At 43.1% G+C, this 22,589-nt stretch overlaps 1 protein-coding gene across 3 annotated transcripts; it reads right to left on the minus strand.

The window, feature by feature from the left end:
- Positions 1-1,066: 1,066 nt before the first annotated feature.
- Positions 1,067-18,151, minus strand: LOC145877564 (uncharacterized). 3 transcript variants are annotated; one of them, XM_082973417.1, is made up of 8 exons: positions 17,894-18,150; positions 14,448-14,469; positions 14,049-14,108; positions 13,243-13,545; positions 10,836-10,886; positions 6,834-6,863; positions 6,500-6,574; positions 1,067-1,589 (listed from the first exon to the last, which is right to left on the minus strand). In XM_082973417.1, exons 2-8 carry the CDS (start codon positions 14,458-14,460, stop codon positions 1,579-1,581), a joined length of 543 nt encoding a protein of 180 aa, XP_082829543.1. In that variant the 5' UTR covers positions 14,461-14,469; positions 17,894-18,150; the 3' UTR covers positions 1,067-1,578. The 3 variants fall into 3 exon arrangements, with proteins under 3 accessions (XP_082829543.1, XP_082829546.1, XP_082829545.1); XM_082973420.1 differs by lacking the exon at positions 14,049-14,108 and having other exon boundaries at positions 17,894-18,151; XM_082973419.1 differs by lacking the exon at positions 10,836-10,886 and having other exon boundaries at positions 17,894-18,151.
- Positions 18,152-22,589: the final 4,438 nt, after the last annotated feature.

The following is a 22,589-nucleotide window of genomic DNA, read 5'->3' on the forward strand; positions in this document are numbered from 1 at the left end:
TTCAGTCATGGTGATCTGCCTCTGATGTGGGAAATGTTCTGATATTCTCACATGCTTTGCTGATTCGAAGTTGATTGTTGATTGTCGACTTTCTCTTGTGTTCCAGCACAACGTTGTGCCTCTCTCTCTCTTTCTGTACCTCTCTCTCTCTGCACCTCTATCCCCCCTCCCCCCTCTGTGCCTCTCTCTCTGCACCTCTATCCCCCCTCCGTGCCTCTCTCCCCTCCCCTCTGTGCTCTCTCTCTCTCTCACTTCCTCCCCCCTCTGTGCCTCTCTCTCTGTGCCTCTCGCTCCCTCCACCATATGTGCCTCTCTCTCTCTACCCCCCTGTGCCTCCCTCTCTGCTCCTTTCTCCCCCCTCTGTGCTCTCTCCCCTCCCCTCTGTGCCTCTCTCACTTCCTCCCCCCCTGTGTCTCTCTCCCCCTCCCCCCTCTGTGCCTCTCTCTCTCCCCTCCCCCCTCTGTGCCTCTCTCTCTCTCCCCTCCCCCCCTCTGTGCCTCTCTCTCTCTCCCCTCCCCCCTCTGTGCTCTCTCTCTGTGCCTCTCTCTCCCTCCCCCCTCTGTGCCTCTCTCTCCCTCCCCCCTCTGTGCCTCTCTCTCTCCCTCCCCGTGCCTCTCTCTCTCCCTCCCCCCCGTGCCTCTCTCTCTCCCCTCCCCCCTCTGTGCTCTCTCTTTCTCCCCCATCTGTGCCTCTCTCTCCCTCCCCCATCTGTGCCTCTCTCTCCCTCCCCCATCTGTGCCTCTCTCTCCCTCCCCCATATGTGCCTCTCTCTCCCTCCCCCCTGTGCCTCTCTCTCTCTACCCCCCTCTGTGCCTCCCTCTCTCTACCCCCCCTCTGTGCCTCTCTCTCTGCGCCTTTCTTCCCCCTCCCCCCTCTGTGCTCTCTAACTGTGCCTCTCTCCCCATCCCCCCCAGTGCTCTCTCTTCCCTCTGTGCTCTCTCTTTCTGCGCCTCTCTCTATCACGGCCCTCTCTCCCCCTCCCCCCCTGTGCTCTCTCTCCCTCCCCCCTCTCTGTTTCTCTCTGTTTCTCTCTCTCTGTGTCTGTGTGTGTGTGTGTGTCTCTCAATTCAATTCAATTCACTTTATTGGCATAACGTAACAATGTACATATTGCCAAAGCTTATTTTGGATATTTACAACATGAAAATAATAAATCAAAATTGTCAACGGGACAACAGTAACAACAATAACCAAGGGTCAAAATAACCATACATTAAACAATAAGCATACAGTAGAGGACATGTGCAGGTTGATTGGTCTGTCAGACACTGTCCCTCATCTTATGGCAGGCAGCAATGTAGTGCGCTGCCAACCCCCAGCTCTCTGCGTCTTTCCCCCAACAGGAAGGGTAGCCTCTCACCAGAGAGGTCTTTGAAACCTTGAATAAGGGTTTCAAATTTGGGGAAATTACACTCTCTAATTGTTTTATATTTTTCACATTTTGTCATGAAATGCAGCTCTGTCTCATGTTCTGCCCCCCTCCCTCTGTGCGCCGGAGAGGGGGAGCAGTAGACGTGACAGTCTTTAATAACTTTAAATGGGTCTGGTGTTCCTCTGAGTGGACTTCTGAAGTTGACACTAGACAATACCTGTAAAGACAACCACATGAAAGACGTCACTCAAATACATCTGCCAAAAGAGAACACATCAATGATACTGTATATTTCAGTCATACATACAGTTGAAGTCGGAAGTTTACATACACCTTAGCCAAATACATTTAAACTCAGTTTCACAATTCCTGACATTTAATCCTAGTAAAAAGTCAGTCTTACATCAGTCAGGATCACCACTTTATTTTAAGAATGTGAAATGTCAGAATAATAGTAGAGAGAATGAATTCAGCTTTTCTTTCACATTCCCAGTGGGTCAGAAGTTTACATGCACTCAATTAGTATTTGGTAGCATTGCCTTTAAGTTGTTAAACTTCGGTCAAACATTTCGGGTAGCCTTCCACAAGCTTCCCACAATAAGTTGGGTGAATTTTGGCCCATTCCTCCAGACAGAGCTCGTGTAACTGAGTCAGGTTTGTAGGCCTCCTTGCTCGCACACGCCTTTTTCAGTTCTGCCCACACATTTTCTGTGGGATTGAGGTCAGGGCTTTGTGATGGCCACTCCAGTACCTTGACTTTGTTGTCCTTAAGCCATTTTGCCACAACTTTAACTTCCTGACTGATGTCTTGAGATGTTGCTTCAATATAGCCACATCATTTTTTGCCCCTCTTGATGCCATCTATTTTGTGAAGTGCACCAGTCCCTCCTGCAGCAAAGCACCCCCACAACATGATGCTGCCACCCCCGTGCTTCACGGTTGGGATGGTGTTCTTTGGCTTGCAAGCCTTTCCCTTTCTCCTCCAAAAATAACAATGGTCATGATGGCAAACAGTTCTATTTTTGTTTCATCAGACCAGAGGATATTTCTCCAAAAAGTAAAATTTTTGTCCTCATGTGCAATTGCAAACCATAGTCTGGCTTTTATGATGGTTTTGGAGCAGAGGCTTCTTCCTTGCTGAGCAGCCTTTGTCGATATAGGACTCGTTTTACTGTGGATATAGATTCTTTTGTACCCGTTTCCTCCGGCATCTTCACAAGGTCCTTTGCTGTTGTTCTGGGATTGATTTGCACTTTTTGCACCAAAGTACATTCATCTCTAGGAGACAGAACCCGTCTCCTTCCTGAGCGGTATGCCAGCTGCGTGGACCCATGCTGTTTATATTTGCGTACTATTATTTGTACAGATGAAGGTGGTACCTTCAGGCATTTGGAAACTGCTCCCAAGGATGAACCAGACTTGTGGAGGTCTACAATTTCTTTGAGGTCTTGGCTGATTTGATTTTCCCATGTCAAGCAAAGAGGCACTGACTTTGAAGCTAGGCCTTGAAATACATGCACACCTCCAATTGACTAAAATGATGTCAATTAGCCTATCAGAAGCTTCTAAAGCCATGAATTGTCCAAGCTGTTTAACTTCTATGGGCTAGGTGGGACGTTAGCGTCCCACTCTATTCAACAGCCAGTGGAATCGCGTGGCGCGAAATACAAATGCCTCAAAAATGCAATAATTTCAATATTTCAAAACATACGACTATTTTACACCATTTGAAAGATAAGACTCTCGTTAATCTAACCACATTGTCCGATTTCAAAATGGCTTTACAGCGAAAGCAAAACATTAGATTATGTTAAGAGAGTACATAGCCACAAATAACCACACAGCCATTTTTCAAGCAAACATATGTCACAAATACCCAAAACACAGCTAAATGCAGCACTAACCTTTGATCTTCATCAGATGACACTCCTAGGACATTATGTTATACAATACATGCATGTTTTGTTCAATCAAGTTCATATTTATATCAAAAAACAGCTTTTTACATTAGCATGTGATGTTCAGAACTAGCATTCCCACCAAAAACTTCCGGTGAATTTACTAAATTACTCATGATAAAACATTGACAAAATACATAACAATTATTTTAAGAATTATAGATACAGAACTCCTTTATGCAATCGCTATGTCAGATTTTAAAATATATTTTCGGCGAAAGCACATTTTGCAATATTCTGAGTACATAGCTCAGCCATCACGGCTAGCTAATTTGACACCCGCCAAGTTTGGGGCAACCTAAACTCAGAATTAATATTAGGAAAATTGGATTAACTTTGCTGTTCTTCGTCAGAATGCACTCCCAGGACTGTTACTTCCACAACAAATGTTGTTTTTGTTCCAAATAATCCATAGTTATGTGCAAATATCCCCGTTTTGTTCGTGCGTTCAGGTCACTATCCAAAGGGTAACACGTGAGCGCATTTCGAGACAAAATAATTCAAAATGTTCCTTTATCGTACTTAGAAGCATGTCAAACGCTGTTTAAAATAAAATTTTATGGTATTTTTCTCGTAAAATAGCGATAATATTCCAACTGGACAATGCTGTATTCTTTCAAGAAGGATAAAAAATGGCGAGGTCTCGTGAACGCGCATTTGCCATCTCTTAGCCACCAGGCAGTCCACTCAGAAACTGTGCTCCTGTTATCTGCCCGGAGACAGGAGACGCGTCAATCCGCTTTCTGAACGCTTTAGAGAGCCAATGGAAGCCTTAGAATGTGCTACATAACCCCACGGGAACTGTAGTTTCGATAGAGAAGGAAAGGGAGAACTACAAAATCGCAGACAGGCCACTTCCTACTTGTAATTTTCTCAGGTTTTTGCCTGCCATATGAGTTCTATTGTACTCACAGACACCATTCAAACAGTTTTAGAAACTTCAGGGTGTTTTCTATCCAAATCTACTAATACTATGCATATTCTCGTTTCTGGGAAAGAGTAGTAACCAGTTTAAATCGGGTACGTTTTTTATCCGGCCGTGAAAATACTGCCCCCTAGCCCAGACAGGTTAAAGGCAGTCAACTTAGTGTATGTCAACTTCTGACCCACTGGAATTGTGATACAGTGAATTATAAGTGAAATAATCTGTCAGTAAACAATTGTTGGAAAAATGACTTGTGTCATGCACAAAGCAGATGTCATAACCGACTTTCCAAAACTATAGTTTGTTAACCTGTTAGGGCTAGGGGGCAGTATTGACACGGCCGGATAAAAAACGTACCCGATTTAATCTGGTTACTACTCCTGCCCAGTAACTAGAATATGCATATAATTATTGGCTTTGGATAGAAAACACCCTAAAGTTTCTAAAACTGTTTGAATGGTGTCTTTGAGTATAACAGAACTCATATGGCAGGCAAAAACCTGAGAGGATTCTATATGGGAAGTGGCCTGTCTGACAAGTTGTTGTTAATCTTGGCTCTTTTTATTGAAGACTGAGGATCTTTGCTCTAACGTGACACTTCCTACGGCTCCCATAGGCTCTCAGAGCCCGGGAAAAAGCTGAACGATATCGAGGCAGCCTCTGGCTGAAACACATTATCGCTTTTGGCAAGTGGCCGATCAGAGTACTATGGGTTTAGGCGCGTGCCGAGTCGACCCCATGCTTTATTTTCTTTCGTCCGTTTACCTAAACGCAGATTCCCGGTCGGAATATTATCGCTTTTTTTATGAGAAAAATGGCATAAAAATTGATTTTAAACAGCGGTTGACATGCTTCGAAGTACGGTAATGGAATATTTAGAATTTTTTTGTCACGAATTGCGCCATGCTCGTCACCCTTCTTTACCATTCGGATAGTGTCTTGAACGCACAAACAAAACGCCGCTATTTGGATATAACAATGGATTATTTGGGACCAAACCAACATTTGTTATTGAAGTAGAAGTCCTGGGAGTGCATTCTGACGAAGACAGCAAAGGTAATAACATTTTTCTTATAGTAAATCTGACTTTGAGTGCTAAACTTGCAGGGTGTCTAAATAGCTAGCCCTGTGATGCCGGGCTATCTACTGAGAATATTGCAAAATGTGCTTTCACCGAAAAGCTATTTTAAAATCGGACATATCGAGTGCATAGAGGAGTTCTGTATCTATAATTCTTAAAATAATTGTTATGCTTTTTGTGAACGTTAAATTCACCGGCAGTGTTCGGTGGGAATGCTAGTCACATGCTAGTCACATGCTAATGTAAAAAGCTGTTTTTTGATATAAATATGAACTTGATTGAACAAAACATGCATGTATTGTATAACATAATGTCCTAGGGTTGTCATCTGATGAAGATCAAAGGTTAGTGCTGCATTTAGCTGTGGTTTGGGTTTATGTGACATTATATGCTAGCTTGAAAAATGGGTGTCTGATTATTTCTGGCTGGGTACTCTGCTGACATAATCTAATGTTTTGCTTTCGTTGTAAAGCCTTTTTGAAATCGGACAGCGTGGTTAGATTAACGAGAGTCTTGTCTTTAAAATGGTGTAAAATAGTCATATGTTTGAAAAATTGAAGTTTTTGCATTTTTGAGGTATTTGAATAACGCGCCACGGGATTAAACTGGCTGTTGAGTAGGTCTCTAACTTCCTGCATGAAATCTTCTCAGGTTTTTGCCTGCCATATGAGTTCTGTTATACTCACAGACACCATTCACACAGTTTTAGAAACTTTAGGGTGTTTTCTATCCAAAGCCAATAATTATATGCATATTCTAGTTACTGGGCAGGAGTAGTAACCAGATTAAATCGGGTACGTTTTTTATCCAGCCGTGTCAATACTGCCCCCTAGCCCTAACAGGTTTTAACAAGAAATTTGTGGAGTGGTTGAAAAATGAGTTTTAATGACTCCAACCTAAGTGTATGTAAACTTCCAACTTAATCTGTGTTAAGCATTTCACTGTTAGTCTACAGTGGTTGTTAACAAAGCAAGTGACAAATACAAATTGATTTGCTTTACAGCTCAGCTTAGAAGCAGATGGCAACAAACAGTCAGGTGCACAGGCTAAGTGACTGTATAAAAATCCAGCAAAATGTGTTAAACCTGTATTGTCCTATAGAAAGGGACATTTGTTGAGCCAGTAAACCCTGTATCACCCCCGCCCCTTGCCTGCTTACTTACTTGATTTGGTCTGGCTTCTGTAGTAAGCGACAAAGATGACGGCAGCTGCTAACATGCCAATGCTGATCATTGCTCCTTTGTATAAGCCCCCAGTGCCATCAGAGATTGAAGTGGGAGAAGAGGACAAGGAGAGCAGTTAAGCACAAAGAAAATGAATCATCTAACACTGATATACACTTCTACCCATTGCTGATCTTCAGATATGATTTGTAGAATGTCCTCTACAAACAACAAAGTCTCTCTCGCACACACAACCACATCCAAGTATTCAGAGATTGTATCTTTATTCTCGGTGCACACGAGCTGAGCATTGCTGTGGGTTTTCTTTACTCACCACCATGCCCAGCAAGACCTCTGACTCCACCTGTTAAAGACAAACACTTTTACAACACCCAGACTGCTGATCAGTGTTATAGAATTTGCTCATGTAACGGAAAATAACCATGAGATATGTTTTCTTTAAAATTGTTTGAATATTGAATTAAAACAATGCTGGAGCAATCTGTAATGACAGTACAGGAATGATTACATACTGTACCTTCAGAAAGTATTCACACCCCTTGACTTTTTCCAGATTTTGTTGTTACTGGCCTACACACACACAATACCCCATAATGTCAAAGTGGAATTATGTTTTTTGAAATTGTTACAAATCAATAACAAATGAAAAGCTGAATTGTCTTGAGTCAATAAGTATTCAACCCCTTTGTAATGGCAAGCCTAAATAAGTTCAGTAGTAAAAATGTGCTAAACAAGTCCCATAAGTTGCATGGACTGTTTGCAATAATGTTTAACATGATTTTTTTAAATTACTACCTTGTCTTTCTACCCCACAAAAAACATTTTCTGTGAGGCCCCTTAGTCAAGCAGTGAATTTCCTTTCTAACTCAGTTGCCGGAGAGGAAGGAAACCTCACAGGGATTTCACCATGAGACCAATGGTGACTTTAAAACAGTTTTAGCTCAATGGCTGTGATAGGAAACAAACATTGTAGTTACTCCACAATACTAATCTAAATGACTGAGTGAAAAGGAACCTTTACAGAATATGCATCCTGTTTGCAACAAGGCACTAAAGTAACACTGCAAAAAATGTGGCAAAGAAATTAACTTTATGCCCCGAATACAAAGCATTGTGTTTGGGGCAAATCCAACACAATCACTGAGTACCTCTTCATACTTTCAAGCATGGTGGTGGCTGCATAATTTAACCATGGAAAAGTTGACTGGGAATATGGCCGAATACAAACAGTGTAGTTATTCCCTCCGCAATGCAATCAAACAAGTGAAATGTCAATATAGACAGAGTGGAGTCGCAATTCAACGGCTCAGACATGTGACAGGGTCTACAGACAATAACAGACTACAAACAGAAAACCAGCCACGTCACCGACGTCTTGCTTCCAGACAAACTAAACACCTTCTTTGCCCGCTTTTAGGATAATACAGTGCCACCGACACAGCCCGCTACCAAGGACTGTGGGCTTTCCTCCGTGGCTGACGTGATTAAGACATTTAAACGTGTTAACCCTCGCAAGGCTGCCGGCCCAGACGGCATCCCTAGCCGTGTCCTCAGAGCATGCGCAGAGCAGCTGGCTGGTGTGTTTATAGACATATTCAATCTCTCCCAGTCTGCTGTCTCCACATGCTTCAAGATGGCCACCATTGTTCCTGTACCCAGGAAGGCCAAGGTAACTGAAGTAAATGACTACCGCACCGTAGCACTCACTTCTGTCATCATTAAGTACTGAGAGACTAGTCAAGGATCATGTCACCTCCACCTTACCCGTCACCCTAGACCCGCTTCAATTTGCGTACCGCCACAATAGGTCCACAGACAATGCATCACACTGCCCTATCCCACCTGGACAAGAGGAATACCTATGTAAGAATTCTATTCATTGACTACAGCGCAGCGTTCAACACCATAGTACCCTCCAAGCTCATCATTAAGCTAGGGGCCCTGGGTCTGAACCCCACCCTGTGCAATTAGGTCCTGGACCTCCTGACGGGCCGCCCCCAGGTGGTGAAGGTAGGAAACATCTCCACTTCGCTGATCCTCAACACTTGGGCCCCCTCCTGTACTCCCTGTACTCCCTATTCACCCATGACTGCGTGGCCATGCATGCCTCCAACTCAATCATCAAGTTTAGACTACACAACAGCAGTAGGCTTGATTACCAACAACGACGAGACAGCCTATAGGGGGGAGGTGAGGGCACTCGGAGTGTGGTGTCAGGAAAACAACCTCACCCAACAAAAGCATATGATCGTGGACATCAGGAAACAGCAGTCCTCAGGGTTTCGCCTGCCATATCAGTTCTGTTATACTCAGACATTATTTTAACAGTTGGAAACTTTAGTGTTTTTAACCAAATCTACCAATTATATGCATATCCTAGCTTCTGGGCCTGAGTAGCAGGCAGTTTACTTTGGGCACGCTTGTCATCCGGAGGTGAAAATAGTGCCCCCTACCCTAGTGATGTTAAACGCTAGCAAAACCAAATGTATGCTTTTCAACCGTTCGCTACCCGCTCGCCCGACTAGCATCACTACTCTGGACGGTTCTGACCTAGAATCCATGGACAACTACAAATACCTAGGTGTCTGGCTAGACTAAACTCTCCTTCCAGACTCATATCAAACATCTCCAATCCAAAAATCAAATCTAGAAATCGGATTTTTATTTCGCAACAAAGCCTCCTTCACTCACGCCGCCAAACTTAACCCTCGTAAAACTGACTATCCTACCGATCCTCGACTTCGGCGATGTCATCTACAAAATAGCTTCCAATACTCTACTCAGCAAATTGGATGTCGTCTATCACAGTGCCATCCGTTTTGTTACCAAAGCGCCTTATGCCACCCACCACTGCGACCTGTATGCTCTAGTCGGCTGGCCCCCGCTACATATTCGTCGCCAGACCCACTGGCTCCAGGTCATATATAAGTCTATGCTAGGTAAAGCTCCGCCTCATCTCAGCTCACGATAACACCCACCCGTAGCACGCGCTCCAGCAGGTATCTCACTGGTCATCCCCAAAGCCAACACCTCCTTTGGCCGCCTTTCCTTCCAGTTCTTTCCTTCCAGTTCTCTTCTTCCCTCACTAACTTTAAACATCAGCTATCTGAGCAGCTAACCGATCGCTGCAGCTGTACATAATCCATCTGTAAATAGCCCACCCAATCTACCTACCTCATCCCCATATTGTTTTTATTTACATTGCTGCTCTTTTGCACACCAGTATAACTACTTACACACCATCATCTGCTCATCTCACTCCAGTGTTAATCTGCTAAATTGTAATTACTTTGCTACTATGGTCTATTTATTGCCATACCTCCTCATGCCATTTGCACACACTGTATATAGACTCTTTTCTATTGTGTTATTGACTGTACACTTGTTTATTCCATGTGTAACTGTGTTGTTTCTGTCGCACTGCTTTGCTTTATCTTGGCCAGGTCGCAGTTGTAAATGAGAACTTGTTCTCAACTAGCTTACCTGGTTAAATAAAGGTGAAATAAAAAATAAAATCATAGTAAGGACTAGGGAGTTATTCCTTTTATAAAAAGTAATGGAATAGAGCTAAGCACAGGCAAAATCCTAAAGGAAAACCTGGTTTAGTCCGCTTTCCAACAGCCACAGACAAATTCACCTTTCAGCAGGACAATAGTGGCCTGGTTACAGTTTTGACTTAAATCTTGACAATCTATGGCAAGACTTAAATGGCTGTCTAGCAATGATCAACAACCAACTTGACAAACCTTGAAGAATTTAAAAAAGAATGTAAATAGTGTGCAAAGCTCTTAGACTTACCCAGAAAGACACAGCTGTAATCGCTGCTTCTAACATGTATTGAATCATTATGTAAATTTGATCTTTTTGCATTTCATTTTTAATACATTTGCAAAAAATATATTAAACATGTTTTTAACCTTGTCATTATGGGGTATTGTGTGTAAATGGGTGAGAACTTTACTTTATCCATTTTGAATTCAGGCTGTAACAAAATGTGGAATAAGTCAAGAGACATGCACTTTCTGAAGGCACACTTTCTGAAGGCACTATACAACAGAGGGCTGGATAAGCTAGGAAATGCTCATAGGAGTGACTGGTTTGAGACACTGCTATAAAAATGGTTACACTATGCTCTAACCTTAGCCCTAATCCTTAGTACAATGTAAGTACAATGTACCAATGGTTAATTACAATACTTGTTACAATATGATTACAGTAATAATTAAACTGTAATAAGTGCACTAATGTAAAGTGCACTATATACACACACGCACATTTGTTTACTTACTAGGAAACTCACAAACACTGAACTTACTGTTGTGTCCAGCGTGACCTACAGCTCTAGACGCCGTCAGTCTAGGGCATGCTGAAATGAGAGTAAAGAAAGCTTAAAGGAGTGACCTGTTGTGCAGATGGTACAAATGGTTTATGAAGACATTATTAGGGGGTCATACATGCCTATTATGAACTGGGTGGTTTGAGCCCTGAATGCTGATTGGCTGACAGCAGTGTTATATCAGACTGTATACCATGGGTATGACAACATTTATTTTTACTGCTCTAAATACATTGGTAAACAGTTTATAATAACAGTAAGACACCTCAGGATTTGTGGTATATGGCCAATATACCACGGCTAAGGGTTTTATATGGCAAGTGTGCCTTCGGAGAGTATTCCGACCCCTTGACTTTTTCCACATTTCGTTAAGATAAAATAAAAATCCTCAGCAATGAACACACAATACCCCATATTGTTTGCTAATTTATTACAAATAAAAACAAATACCTTACTACATAAGTATTCAGATTCTTTGCTATGAGCTCAGGTGCATCCTGTTTCCATTGATCATCCTTAAGATGTTTCTACAACTTGGAGTCCACCTGTGGTAAATTCAATTGAATGGACATGATTTGGAAAGACACAAACCTGTCTATATAAGGTCCCACAGTTGACAGTGCATCTCAGATCAAAAAACCAAGCCATGAGGTCGAAGAAACTGTCCGTAGAGCTCAGAAAAAGGATTGTGTCATGGAACAGATCTGGGGAACAGTACCAAAACATTTCTGCAGCATTGAAGGTCCCCAAAATCAGTAGCCTCCATCATTTATTAATGGAAGAAGTTTGGAACTGTCACGTCCTGACCATAGTAAGTTGTTATTTTCTATGGTAGAGTAGGTCAGGGCGTGACAGGGGGGTTTTCTAGTTTAGTTTTCTATGTTGTTATGTTCTAGTTTTGTATTTCTATGTTGGGTTGTTCTAGTTTTTGTATTTCTATGTTGGGCTTTGTTTGAGATGATCTCCAATTAGAGGCAGCTGGTCCTCGTTGTCTCTAATTGGAGATCATACTTAAGTAGGGTTTTTTCCACCTGGGTTGGTGGGAGATTGTTTTTGAGCATGTGTATGTTTACTCTGCGTCACGGTTTGTTGTTTTTGTCATTCAGTTTATTTATATGTATTGCATAGTTTCAGTGTAAATAAAATGTGGAACGACACACACGCTGCACTTTGGTCCGCTCATTCCTACGACAGCCGTGACAGGAACCACCAACACTGTTCCTAGAGCTGGCCGCCTGGCCAAACTGAGCAATCGGTGGAGAAGGGCCTTGTTCAGGGAGGTGAGCAAGAACCCGTTCTGTCACTGACAGAACTCCAGAGTTCCTCTGTGGAGATGGGCGAACCTTCCAGAAGGACAACCATCTCTGCAGCACTCCACCAATCAGGCCTTTATGGTATAGTGACCGGACAGTAGCCACTCTTCAGTAAAAGGCACCTGACAGCATGCTTGGCGTTTGCCAAAAGGAACCAAAAGACTATCAGACCACAAGAAACAAGATTCTCTGGTCTGATGAAACCATGATTAAACTTTTTGGCCCAAATGCCAAGTGTCACGTCTGGAGGAAACCTGGCCCCATCCCTACGGTGAAGCATGGTGGTGGCAGCATCATGCTGTGGGGATGTTTTTCAGCGGCAGGGACTGGGAGACTAGTCAGGATCAAGAGAAAGATCGGAGCAAAGTACAGAGAGATACTTGATGAAGTCCTTAGCGCTCAGGAGCAGGTTCTCAGACTGGGGTGAAAGTTCACCTTCTAACAGCACAACGACCCTAAGCACACAGCCAAGACAACGCAGGAGTGGCATCGGGACAAGTCTGAATGTCCTTGAGTGGCCTAGCAAGAGCCCGGACTTGAATCCGATCGAACATCTCTGGAGAGACCAGAAAATAGCTATGCAGCGACGCTCCCCATCCAACCTGACAGAGCTTGAGAGGATCTGCAGAGAAGAATGGGAGAAACTCCCCAAATACAGGTGTGCCAAGCTTGTAGTGTCATACCCAAGAAGACTTGATGCTGTAATCGCTGCCAAGGTGCGTCAACGAAAGTACTGAGTAAAGGGTCTGAATACTTGTGTAAATGTAATTTTCCATTTTTAATACATTTGCAAAAATTGCTAGAAACCCGTTTTTAGCAATTTTAGAATAAGGCTGTAACATAACAAAATAAGAAAGAAAAGTCAGGGGGTCTGAATACTTTCTGAAAGCACTGTAAGAAGAGCTCTTAGGTATGCCCCAGCCATGGTATATTGGCCATATATATCACACCCCCTCTTGCCTTACTGATTAATTATAACAGCACCATGCATTAGACATTCAGTGTCACCAAGATATGGTTTTGGTTCTTTCCCCCCCCCATGTCATCCTAAACCGTCTCAAAGTGGTACTCACTAGCTTCAGTGTAGGAAAATGAGTTGCCATCACCATCCTCCAGGTCCAGTTTGAGATCCTTGGGCATGTCAAGGCAAACAATGTAGACCTTGCGGTCCTCAACACATGGCACACACTTCCCAGCAAAGGGAGACGAGGTCAGGGAACAGCCAAGAAGGGCAGACGTTGCAGTACTTTGCGTCCAAATTTTGTCATCTCTCATTGAGTTGAAAATCTTTTTCACATCTTGACATCTCTCACCGTTGCAGGTGAAACACAGAGACAAGTTGCTCTGAGCTGTAGAGAGAGATGTATTCACACCACCTGGGGGAAGACGTTTACTTTAACAGAGCATTTGGAGACTTGGACCTCATCAGGCAGCTCATTACAAGAGACAAAAAAAAAAGTCAATTGTGAGGTTTTTGTTTTACATTTATAATAAAAAACATTTACACCACAACTAACAATATAACTGTATAATTTTAACTAAATGGTCTGAAATCTCTGGGCGCCCTATAGCAGAGGCCTGGTAAACAGCTAGACAGAGGTATTTTTCCTTATTGTTGACTAGCTAGAGCATACTGTCTGGCTGATGTTTCAAGCTCTTCAATTTGGCACCCCTTATATAGGCTTCCTGTAGAGAACATTACAGGAATATTCCAGCCAGACAGTATGCTCTAGCTAGTCAATAAGGAAAAAGACCTCTGAATATTTATAAGGCCTCTTCTATAGGGCACCCAGAGATATTACATTATAATATTATTACACTGGTTGAATATATTATGTCAAGAAAAGCGACTTCAATGTCAATAAACATGACAACTCACCTGTGGCATAAGATTGTGACACCAGTGAAACATGCCATGCTACTGCGCAGACAAATATAACTGAAATAAAGCAAACAAGAGCTAATGCACATGGGTTTATGGAGTTACTGAAACAAGCCCATCTTCAATAACCATGTCAGCTTATTGGTAAAAAAAAAAAAATACTATTTAAAAAAAGCTGAAGAAAATGTATGCAATGCATTGAAATTAAATAAGAAAATCAAGAAATGAATCTCAGCCTATAGTGCTTTTTTACTATAGATCACAACAAGTGGCAGGACAGGGATCTACTACAGTACATGCCAATTAGTCAGAGGTGATGATGCGTATTTAAAGCTCTGGTGAGAAATCTAAGACGGCAAAACAGAAGTCGAAATACTGAGAAGTGTGTTCACTTACCTCTCCAATCCATTTGTTTGAGCTGTGGAGAAAAGGATAAACATTAATTTGTTATATAAAATTAGCCTACTACATTATCCAGCAGGTAACTTATCCAGCAGGAATATTCTCTGTGTTACATATTAATCGCCATAAACCTCTACAGATATCCAGGTTTCCTTTCCGCATACCCCAGACCCAGGGGCGGAAATCCCAGGAGGGACACGACCCCCCCACCCTTTGCCTCACAATAGTTTGATCCACTGCCAGTAACTTAGTTGGCAAGGTAACAGAGGGTTCGTATCTACTGTCTGAAAGGCACTCAATGCACGGAACTGACGTGAGGTTAATCCAGTCAATCGCGCCATAGCAATGTTTTGTTTTATGTTGGCAGGGTTCACACACACACACACACACACACACACAAGCTGAATTTGCAGAGCTAGCGCGCAAATATTAACTATTAAGCTAGCTAGTACCTATTCCATTTATGTGGCGTCGTCAAAGATGGAATCTTTGCTATCGTCATTTTATTCCAAGATCAGCATGCAGATGATGTAAGTTAGTGCTTCAAAGTCCCTGTGATAAGGTTAGCGATAAACTGAAGTCCAAACTGAACAGAAATACACTCTCTTCTACCATTGTCTTAAATATATGTAATGGTCTCGTTGCAAAAGCTAAATTGTCGCAAGGGAACTTTCATTTATTTATTTAATTTCACCTTTATTTAACCCGGGTAGCAAAGATTATAGCAAACACCACTGAAATGGAATTGGAGCTCGCTAGCTTGGCAAATTCAGCTATTGTTGGAAGCCAGCCAATATGAAACAAACTATTAAATTACAAAAGGTTGCAGCATATGTTGTATAAATGGTGAACTCATACAGCTGTCAACTCTTGTCACTGCAATCCGTTTCACATTTGCTATCTACCTTTTAGATCGAAGCCCAAATAGAATGATAGAAGATGATAGAAGCCCATCTCCTACTGTAAATAACCTACACACTGTGTGTGTGTGTGTGTGTAGCCAGCCAGGTAGAAAAATGGCAGAAAAAGAAGAAAAAAAAACAGACAGAGTATTTTTCAGTACACCAAAACCCAAAGTAAGAACCCTAGTAGCCTAATATCTCAAAGACTAGTTCATAAAATGTTCATAAGAAAGAAATGAAATTCTAATGGAAATGTTTCACAATGATGTCATTAGGCAGAGCAGGCAACAGATGGCACATAGACAGCAGAGTTGGGGACAGATATGCAGTGACAGACTGGCAGAGACAGGGAGTCTCAGGTAAGTTTGTTGAGTCTTTGTTTGGCAACATTATTAAAGGTTCTCAATTTTTTGGACTTGTAAAATAGGAACATAATTGGAAAATGCCATGGATATCCCCACTCTCAACTTTAACCTGTTATGGCTAGGGGGCAGTATTTTCACGGCCGGATAAAAAACGTACCCGATTTAATCTCATTATTACTCCTGCCCAGAAACTAGAATATGCATATAATTATTAGCTTTGGATGGAAAACACTCCAAAGTTTCTAAAACTGTTTGAATGGTGTCTTTGAGTATAACAGAACTCATTTGGCAGGCCAAAACCTGAGAAGATTCTGTACAGGAAGTACCCTGTCTGACCATTTCTTGGCCTTTTTGATTATCTCTATCCAATACAGGGGATCTCTGCTGTTACGTGACACTTCCTACGGCTCCCATGGGCTCTCAGAAGGCGGCAAAAAGCTGAATGATATCGAGGCAGCCCCTGGCTGAAACACATTAGCGCGTTTGGATAGTGGCCGGTCACAGTACTATGAGACTCAGGCTCGTGCACGAGGGGATCCCATGCTTTTATTTTCTCTTTGTATGTAAACACGCTTTCCCGGTCGGAATATTATCACTTTTTTACGAGAAAAATGACAAATTGATTTTAAACAGCAGTTGACATGCTTCGAAGTACGGTAATGGAATATTTAGACTTTTTTGTCACGAAATGCGTCGTGCTCGTCACCCTTCTTTACCATTCGGATAGTGTCTTGAACGCACGAACAAAACGCCGCTATTTGGATATAACTATGGATTATTTTGAACCAAACCAACATTTGTTATTGAAGTAGCAGTCCTGGGAGTGCATTCTGACGAAGAACACCAAAGGTAATCAAACTTTTCTAATAGTAAATCGGAGTTTGGTCAGGGCTAAACTTGGTGGGTGTCTAAATAGCTAGCCGTGATGGCTGGGCTATCTACTCAGAATATTGCAAAATGTGCTTTCACCGAAAAGCTATTTTAAAATCGGACACCTCGATTGCACAAAGGAGTTCTGTATCTATAATTCTTAAAATAATTGTTATGTTTTTTGTGACCGTTTATCGTGAGTAATTTAGTAAATTCACCGGAAGTGTTCGGTGGGAATGCTAGTTCTGAACGTCACATGCTAATGTAAAAAGCTGTTTTTTTTATATAAATATGAACTTGATTGAACAAAACATGCATGTATTGTATAACATAATGTCCTAGGGTTGTCATCTGATGAAGATCAAAGGTTAGTGCTGCATTTAGCTGTGGTTTTGTTTTTTGTGACATATGCTAGCTTGAAAAATGGGTGTCTGATTATTTCTGGCTGGGTACTCTGCTGACATAATCTAATGTTTTGCTTTCGCTGTAAAGCCTTTTTGAAATCGGACAGTGTGGTTAGATAAAGGTGAGTCTTGTCTTTAAAATGCTGTAAAATAGTCATATGTTTGAAAAATTGACGTTTTTGTATTTTTGAGGAATTTGTAATTCGCACCACGCCTATCATTGGATATTGGAGCAGGTGTTCCGCTAGCGGAACGTCTAGATGTAAGAGGTTAACAAATCTTAGTTCAGTCACCAGTTTAAGGCAATGGTATTGCTGTTGTGATTAGTTGTGTTGTTTTGGGTACCGGTAGTTAGGAGTACGGCAAACACCTTATTTCTTTGGTTCCTCAATATACATTTACCATATTACAATGTAGGTATGTGTTACAGCACTACTTTTGGTGTCCCCCTCAGGAATTGCTCTGGAGAAAATGTCATGTAATTGTCCCCTCCAAAGTTGATATCAGATTTTCGCCCCTGCCCAGACCTCAGTCCCTCCATCTTTGCCCTGAGAGGCTAAACTCAACTCAAATCAGCACGTGGACCAGCCCAATTGAATTACATAAAACGCGTCAAACCTTCTCACGCAAATGAACACCATGACAATGTCGAAGTTGCAGGACTATGCGATAATAAAATAACAAATAGAAGAGGTCATTTGGAACGACCCCGTGATATGATTCAACAAACACATTCATATGACAATTATATGGCCTATACTTTCCTTTCAAGGGGAAATCAGCGGTTGCTACATCCATTTTTTGACTTATGAATGATTGTTAGGTTCTTGAACAATATAAACAGGGCGGCGATAACGTTTGGATATTGTATCTACTGCCGACTGCAGCTTTAACCTTACCAGAGTTGCTTGGAATGACTCCTCCGGTGGTGTCCCTCTGTCGTCGCCAGTTGAAGATGTTACTTTCTCCGCGCCAGGGAACTCTGTGGCTGTCCTCGGGTGTCTCGGAAAAAAACACAAAAATAGTTTGGTTTCTTTCCTAAAATGAAAATAATATCGTCTAATTTCTTTCCAAAATCCCGTGAGTCTCAACTAGGTCTCTAGTGCGTTTCTCCGAGGAAAAACTGTCTGTGTGTGGGCGCCGCTCTCGCCTGACAGCTTTCATTTCAAAGACCGCGGTAGGCAACGCTTTTTACGAAGCTGTGACACGTTTGGTGCATGTTGTTATGGGTGTAAGATGGCACAGTAATGCCATCTGTTGGTAAATGTTAATTACTGCAACTCCAGTGTTACCGGTGTGCTTGAAATACCCGGATGTATTGCAATATACTGAACAAGCAAGACTGGTTACTCGCGTCAATGCCTCTGTCTCGTCATTTAACATTCAAACATGGTGTCAGAGTCGGATAACTAACCATGCTTTCCGCAAATTAGAGTCACCTGTTCTGGTTTACCCCCCCAAAATGCTTATTTGAGTAAAACTTCGCCGGTCGCCGGAATTGTCCTTAGCTAGAGTGAGTTTGCTAGTTAGCTTCAGTGTTGTTAGCACCGGTTAGACATGGCAGCGAACATTCTCCCTCCCGCCGTCATGAAGCTCAGCGGAGATTGGAGCACAAACTGGGATACGTTTAGAGGTGAATGGGAGGACTATGCACTAGCAACAGGACTTCTGGAAAAGGACGATGAGGTAGTGGCTGCCACTTTGAGGACTATAATGGGAACTGAATGCCGACACGTATACAAACACAACCTGAACCTAACAGCAGCTCAGCAAGGTAACGCTACAGCTATTCTTGATGCTCTTGAACATTACTTTAAGCCAGCAAAGAACGTTATCTACGAGCGTTATGTTTTCGGGTGTTGCAAACAGGAGGACGGGGAGTCCATTGACAGCTTTGTCACTAGGCTAAGGGAAAAGGCAGCTACAAGGGTCTGCATGAAAAGCAAGAGAAAGGAGGGTAAAGTGCACTCCATTGAAACAAACACAGATGCTGGGAACAACAGCACAGAGGATGTATATGCTAGCGAGTGCATAGGGGCAGTGAGGGCAAAAGGACAAAAGTGGTTTGTCACTCTGCGGGGGCGCGACAATATTACCGCAGAGACAGATCACAAGCCCCTTATTGCTATATTCAGCAAGCCTCTCCTGAATGCCCCGAAACAACTACGAAGCATGCTACTGGCCCTACAAAACTACAACCTCAAGGTGGTGTATAAGCCAGGGCCAGAGATGTATGTGAGTGACACACTCAGCAGGGCTACTGCATCAGGCACTCACACACACTCCATGCATGAATGACACGCAGTGTGCAGCTTACAAACAGAGCAAGTTGATGTTGAACACATCAACCAGGCTGACTACCTCAATGTCACGGACCAGCGCCTTATACAAATCAGACAGCACACAGACAGGGACGAGCAACTCCAGGCATTGAGGTCTGTGATTCTGATGGGCTGGCCCGACTGCAAGGAAGAAACTGCTTTAGCCGTCAGAGATTATTGGCCAGTCAAAGAGGAGCTCAGTGTTCAAAACGGAGTAATATTCAAGGGTCAGAGGGTCGTTATTCCCCGGTCTCTGCGCCTTGAGATGTTGGCGCGCGTGCACTCAAGTCACACAGGAGGTGAGGCCTGTTACAGACAAGCACGTGACACACTGTATTGGCCAAGAATGCAGAGTGAAATCAAAGACTATGTCAGTAAATGCACATTCTGCTGGTAGTCGACCATTACTCAGACTTCTGGGAGATTGACCTCCTCCCCAACCTCTCAGCAGAGACAACGATCAAACGCTGCAAGGCTCAGTTTGCCCGCTATGGCCAGCCAGATAGGGTAATTTCAGACAATGGACCCCAATTCTCCGGAGTTCAGTTCCGAAAATTTGCTGCAGACTGGGAATTCGAGCACGTCACTTCATCACCGCGACACACAAAAGCTAATGGGAAGGCGGAGTCCGCAGTCAAAATTGCAAAGAACCTCTGCAAAAAAGCTCTGCGAGAGGGCAAATATGCCTGGAAAGCAATCCTGCAGTGGCGCAATACCCCGACAGAAGGCATGGATAGCAGCCCGGCCCAGCGCCTCATGGCACGGCGCTTAAAAGCAGCTCTGCCAGTAGCCAGCACTCTCCTGGAGCCATGTGTGGTGACAGACGTGCTGGTGAAGCTACGTCACAGAAGACAGGTCTCCAAGTTCATCTATGACAAATCAGCAAAAGACTTACCTGAGCTCAGGGTGGGTGAAACGGTGCGGATGAAACCACTATCAGGGGACCGGACGGGCCTCTGGAGACTCGGATCCTGTGTACAGAAAGTGGCATCACGCTCCTACTTGGTCGAAGTGAATGGATCACTGTACCGTCGTAACAGGGTTGACCTTCGGATTGCTGAGCCAGCACCTACTCAGAACCCTGATGGTCAAAGGGGTTGCATGACAAAAGACAGAACCCCAGCAAGTCACATGGGGCCTGAGGCACTGGGCGAAGAGCCAGGGGATCACAGGTCAGCCGCTCCCTCGCCCATCAATACTTCCCTTAGACAGTCAGGTGACACGCCTGTGCGGGAACCCGCAGTCCTCGCAGACAAGCCCCCTGTATTTTCACGCTGTGGGCGTCTGTCCCAGCCACCAAATACTTAATCTGTAGGTTTCCCATTAGTGATTGTTGACAGACAGAGATAAGTGAAGAGTATCAAAATGTGTTTAGTTGTTACCTGGGGAAAAAATAAAAAATAAATTCATGTTGGAAATTATTACTAGGTTTGTTTTGTTACTGAATTGACAGCTCCTGTCCTATTTTATAAAAGGGAAGATGTTATGGGTGTAAGATGGCACAGTGATGCCATCTGTTGGTAAATGTTAATTACTGCAACTCCAGTGTTTTTACCGGTGTGCTTGAAATACCCGGATGTATTGCAATATACTGAACAAGACTGGTTACTCGCATCAATGCCTCTGTCTCGTCATTTAACATTCAAACATGTGTCTGCCGTGGTTCTGTGTAGCCTAGTTATGCCAATATATTGGAAACCAGTGTATTGCAGTTCACTTTGTCTTTGATTTAAAATATGAGTAGTAAACAGGGAAACAATGACTCCCACATAGAACATACCTATCACAAACTGAGTTGGCATAGTTTACAGGGGTCTAAATTCCAGCTAAAAAAAGCGTGCTAGAATATCCTAGAATAGATTGAATAATTTTTTCCCCTCATTTACACACAATACCCCATAATGACAAAGCAAAAACAGATTTTTAGACGTGTGCAACAAAAACAATTTCACATTTTGTTGAAGCCCCTTTGGCAGCAACACAACGCTTGGCACACCTGATTTGGGGAGTTTCTCCCATTCTTCTCTGCAGATCCTCAAGCTCTGTCAGGTTGGATGGGGAGCGTTACTGCACAGCTATTTTCCGGTCTCTCCAGAGATCGGGTTCAAGACCGGGCCACTCAAGGACATTCAGAGACTTGTCCTGAAGCCACTCCTGTGTTGTCTTGGCTGTGTGCTTAGGGTCGTTGTGCTGTTGGAAGGTGAACCTTCGCCCCAGTCTGAGGTCCTGAGCGCACTGGAGCAGGTTTTCATCAAGGATCTCTCTGTGCTTTGCTCTGTTCATCTTTCTCGCGATCCTGACTAGTCTCCCAGTCCCTGAAAAACGTCCCCACAGCATGGTGCTGCCACCGCCATGTTTCACCGTAGGGATGGTATTGGCCAGGTGATGAGTGGTGCCTGGTTTCCTCCAGACGTGACACATGGCATTCAGGCCAGAGTTCAATCTTGGTTTTATCCGACTAGAGAATCTTGTTTCTAAACTCCAAACGGGCTGTCATGTTTTTCCTGAGCAGTGGCTTCCGTCTGGCCACTCGACAATAAAGGCTAATTGGTGGAGTGCTGCAGAGATGGTTGTCCTTAGAAAGGTCACTAATCTCCACAGAGGAACTCTGGAGTTCTGTCAGAGTGACCATCAGGCTCTTGGTCACCTCCCTGACCAAGTCCTTTCTCCCCCGATTGCCCAGTTTGGCCAGCTCTTGGAAGAGTCTAAAATTCCTTAGACCTAACGGCTTTGTTTTTGCTCTGACATGCACTGTCAACTGTGGCACCTTTTATATAGACAGGTGTGGGCCTTTCCAAATCATGTCCAATCAATTGTATTTACCACAGGTGGACTCCAATCAAGTTGTAGAAACATCAAGGATGATCAATGGAAACAGGATGCACCTGAGCTCAATTTTGAGTCTCATAGGAAAGGGTCTGAATGCCTATGTAAATAAGGTATTTCAATAAAACATTTTTTTTTAGCTTTGTCAATATGGGGTATTGTGTTGATTGATGAGGAACATTTTTGAAATCTATTTTAGAATAAGACCGTAATGTAACAATGTGGAAAAAGTGAAGGGGTCTGAATACGCTGTATATCATTGTGTCAAGGCATATGAAGTAACAGGATGTATAGAGCAAACAAGGCAATTATCACAACACATAGGTTGTAATATGGCTTTTTTTTCTGGCTTGGCTTCCCCAGTGATTTTACCCACGCACTGCTACTGGCACACCTTTTCTACCTACATGACAATAAGAATAGTTATATCCTCAATGTTGTCAAGTGA

Source organism: Salmo salar, chromosome 03 (assembly GCF_965601325.2).
Source record: "Salmo salar chromosome 03, fSalSal1, whole genome shotgun sequence".
Classification (NCBI taxonomy): Eukaryota; Metazoa; Chordata; class Actinopteri; order Salmoniformes; family Salmonidae; genus Salmo; species Salmo salar.

Coding starts and splice junctions, on each gene's coding strand:
- LOC145877564 (XM_082973417.1), bottom strand. Junction 10,887..13,242: donor ATTTTCCTACACTGAAGCTA/GTGAGTACCACT, acceptor CTCTCATTTCAG/CATGCCCTAGACTGACGGCG. Junction 6,864..10,835: donor AGGTCACGCTGGACACAACA/GTAAGTTCAGTG, acceptor TGTCTTTAACAG/GTGGAGTCAGAGGTCTTGCT.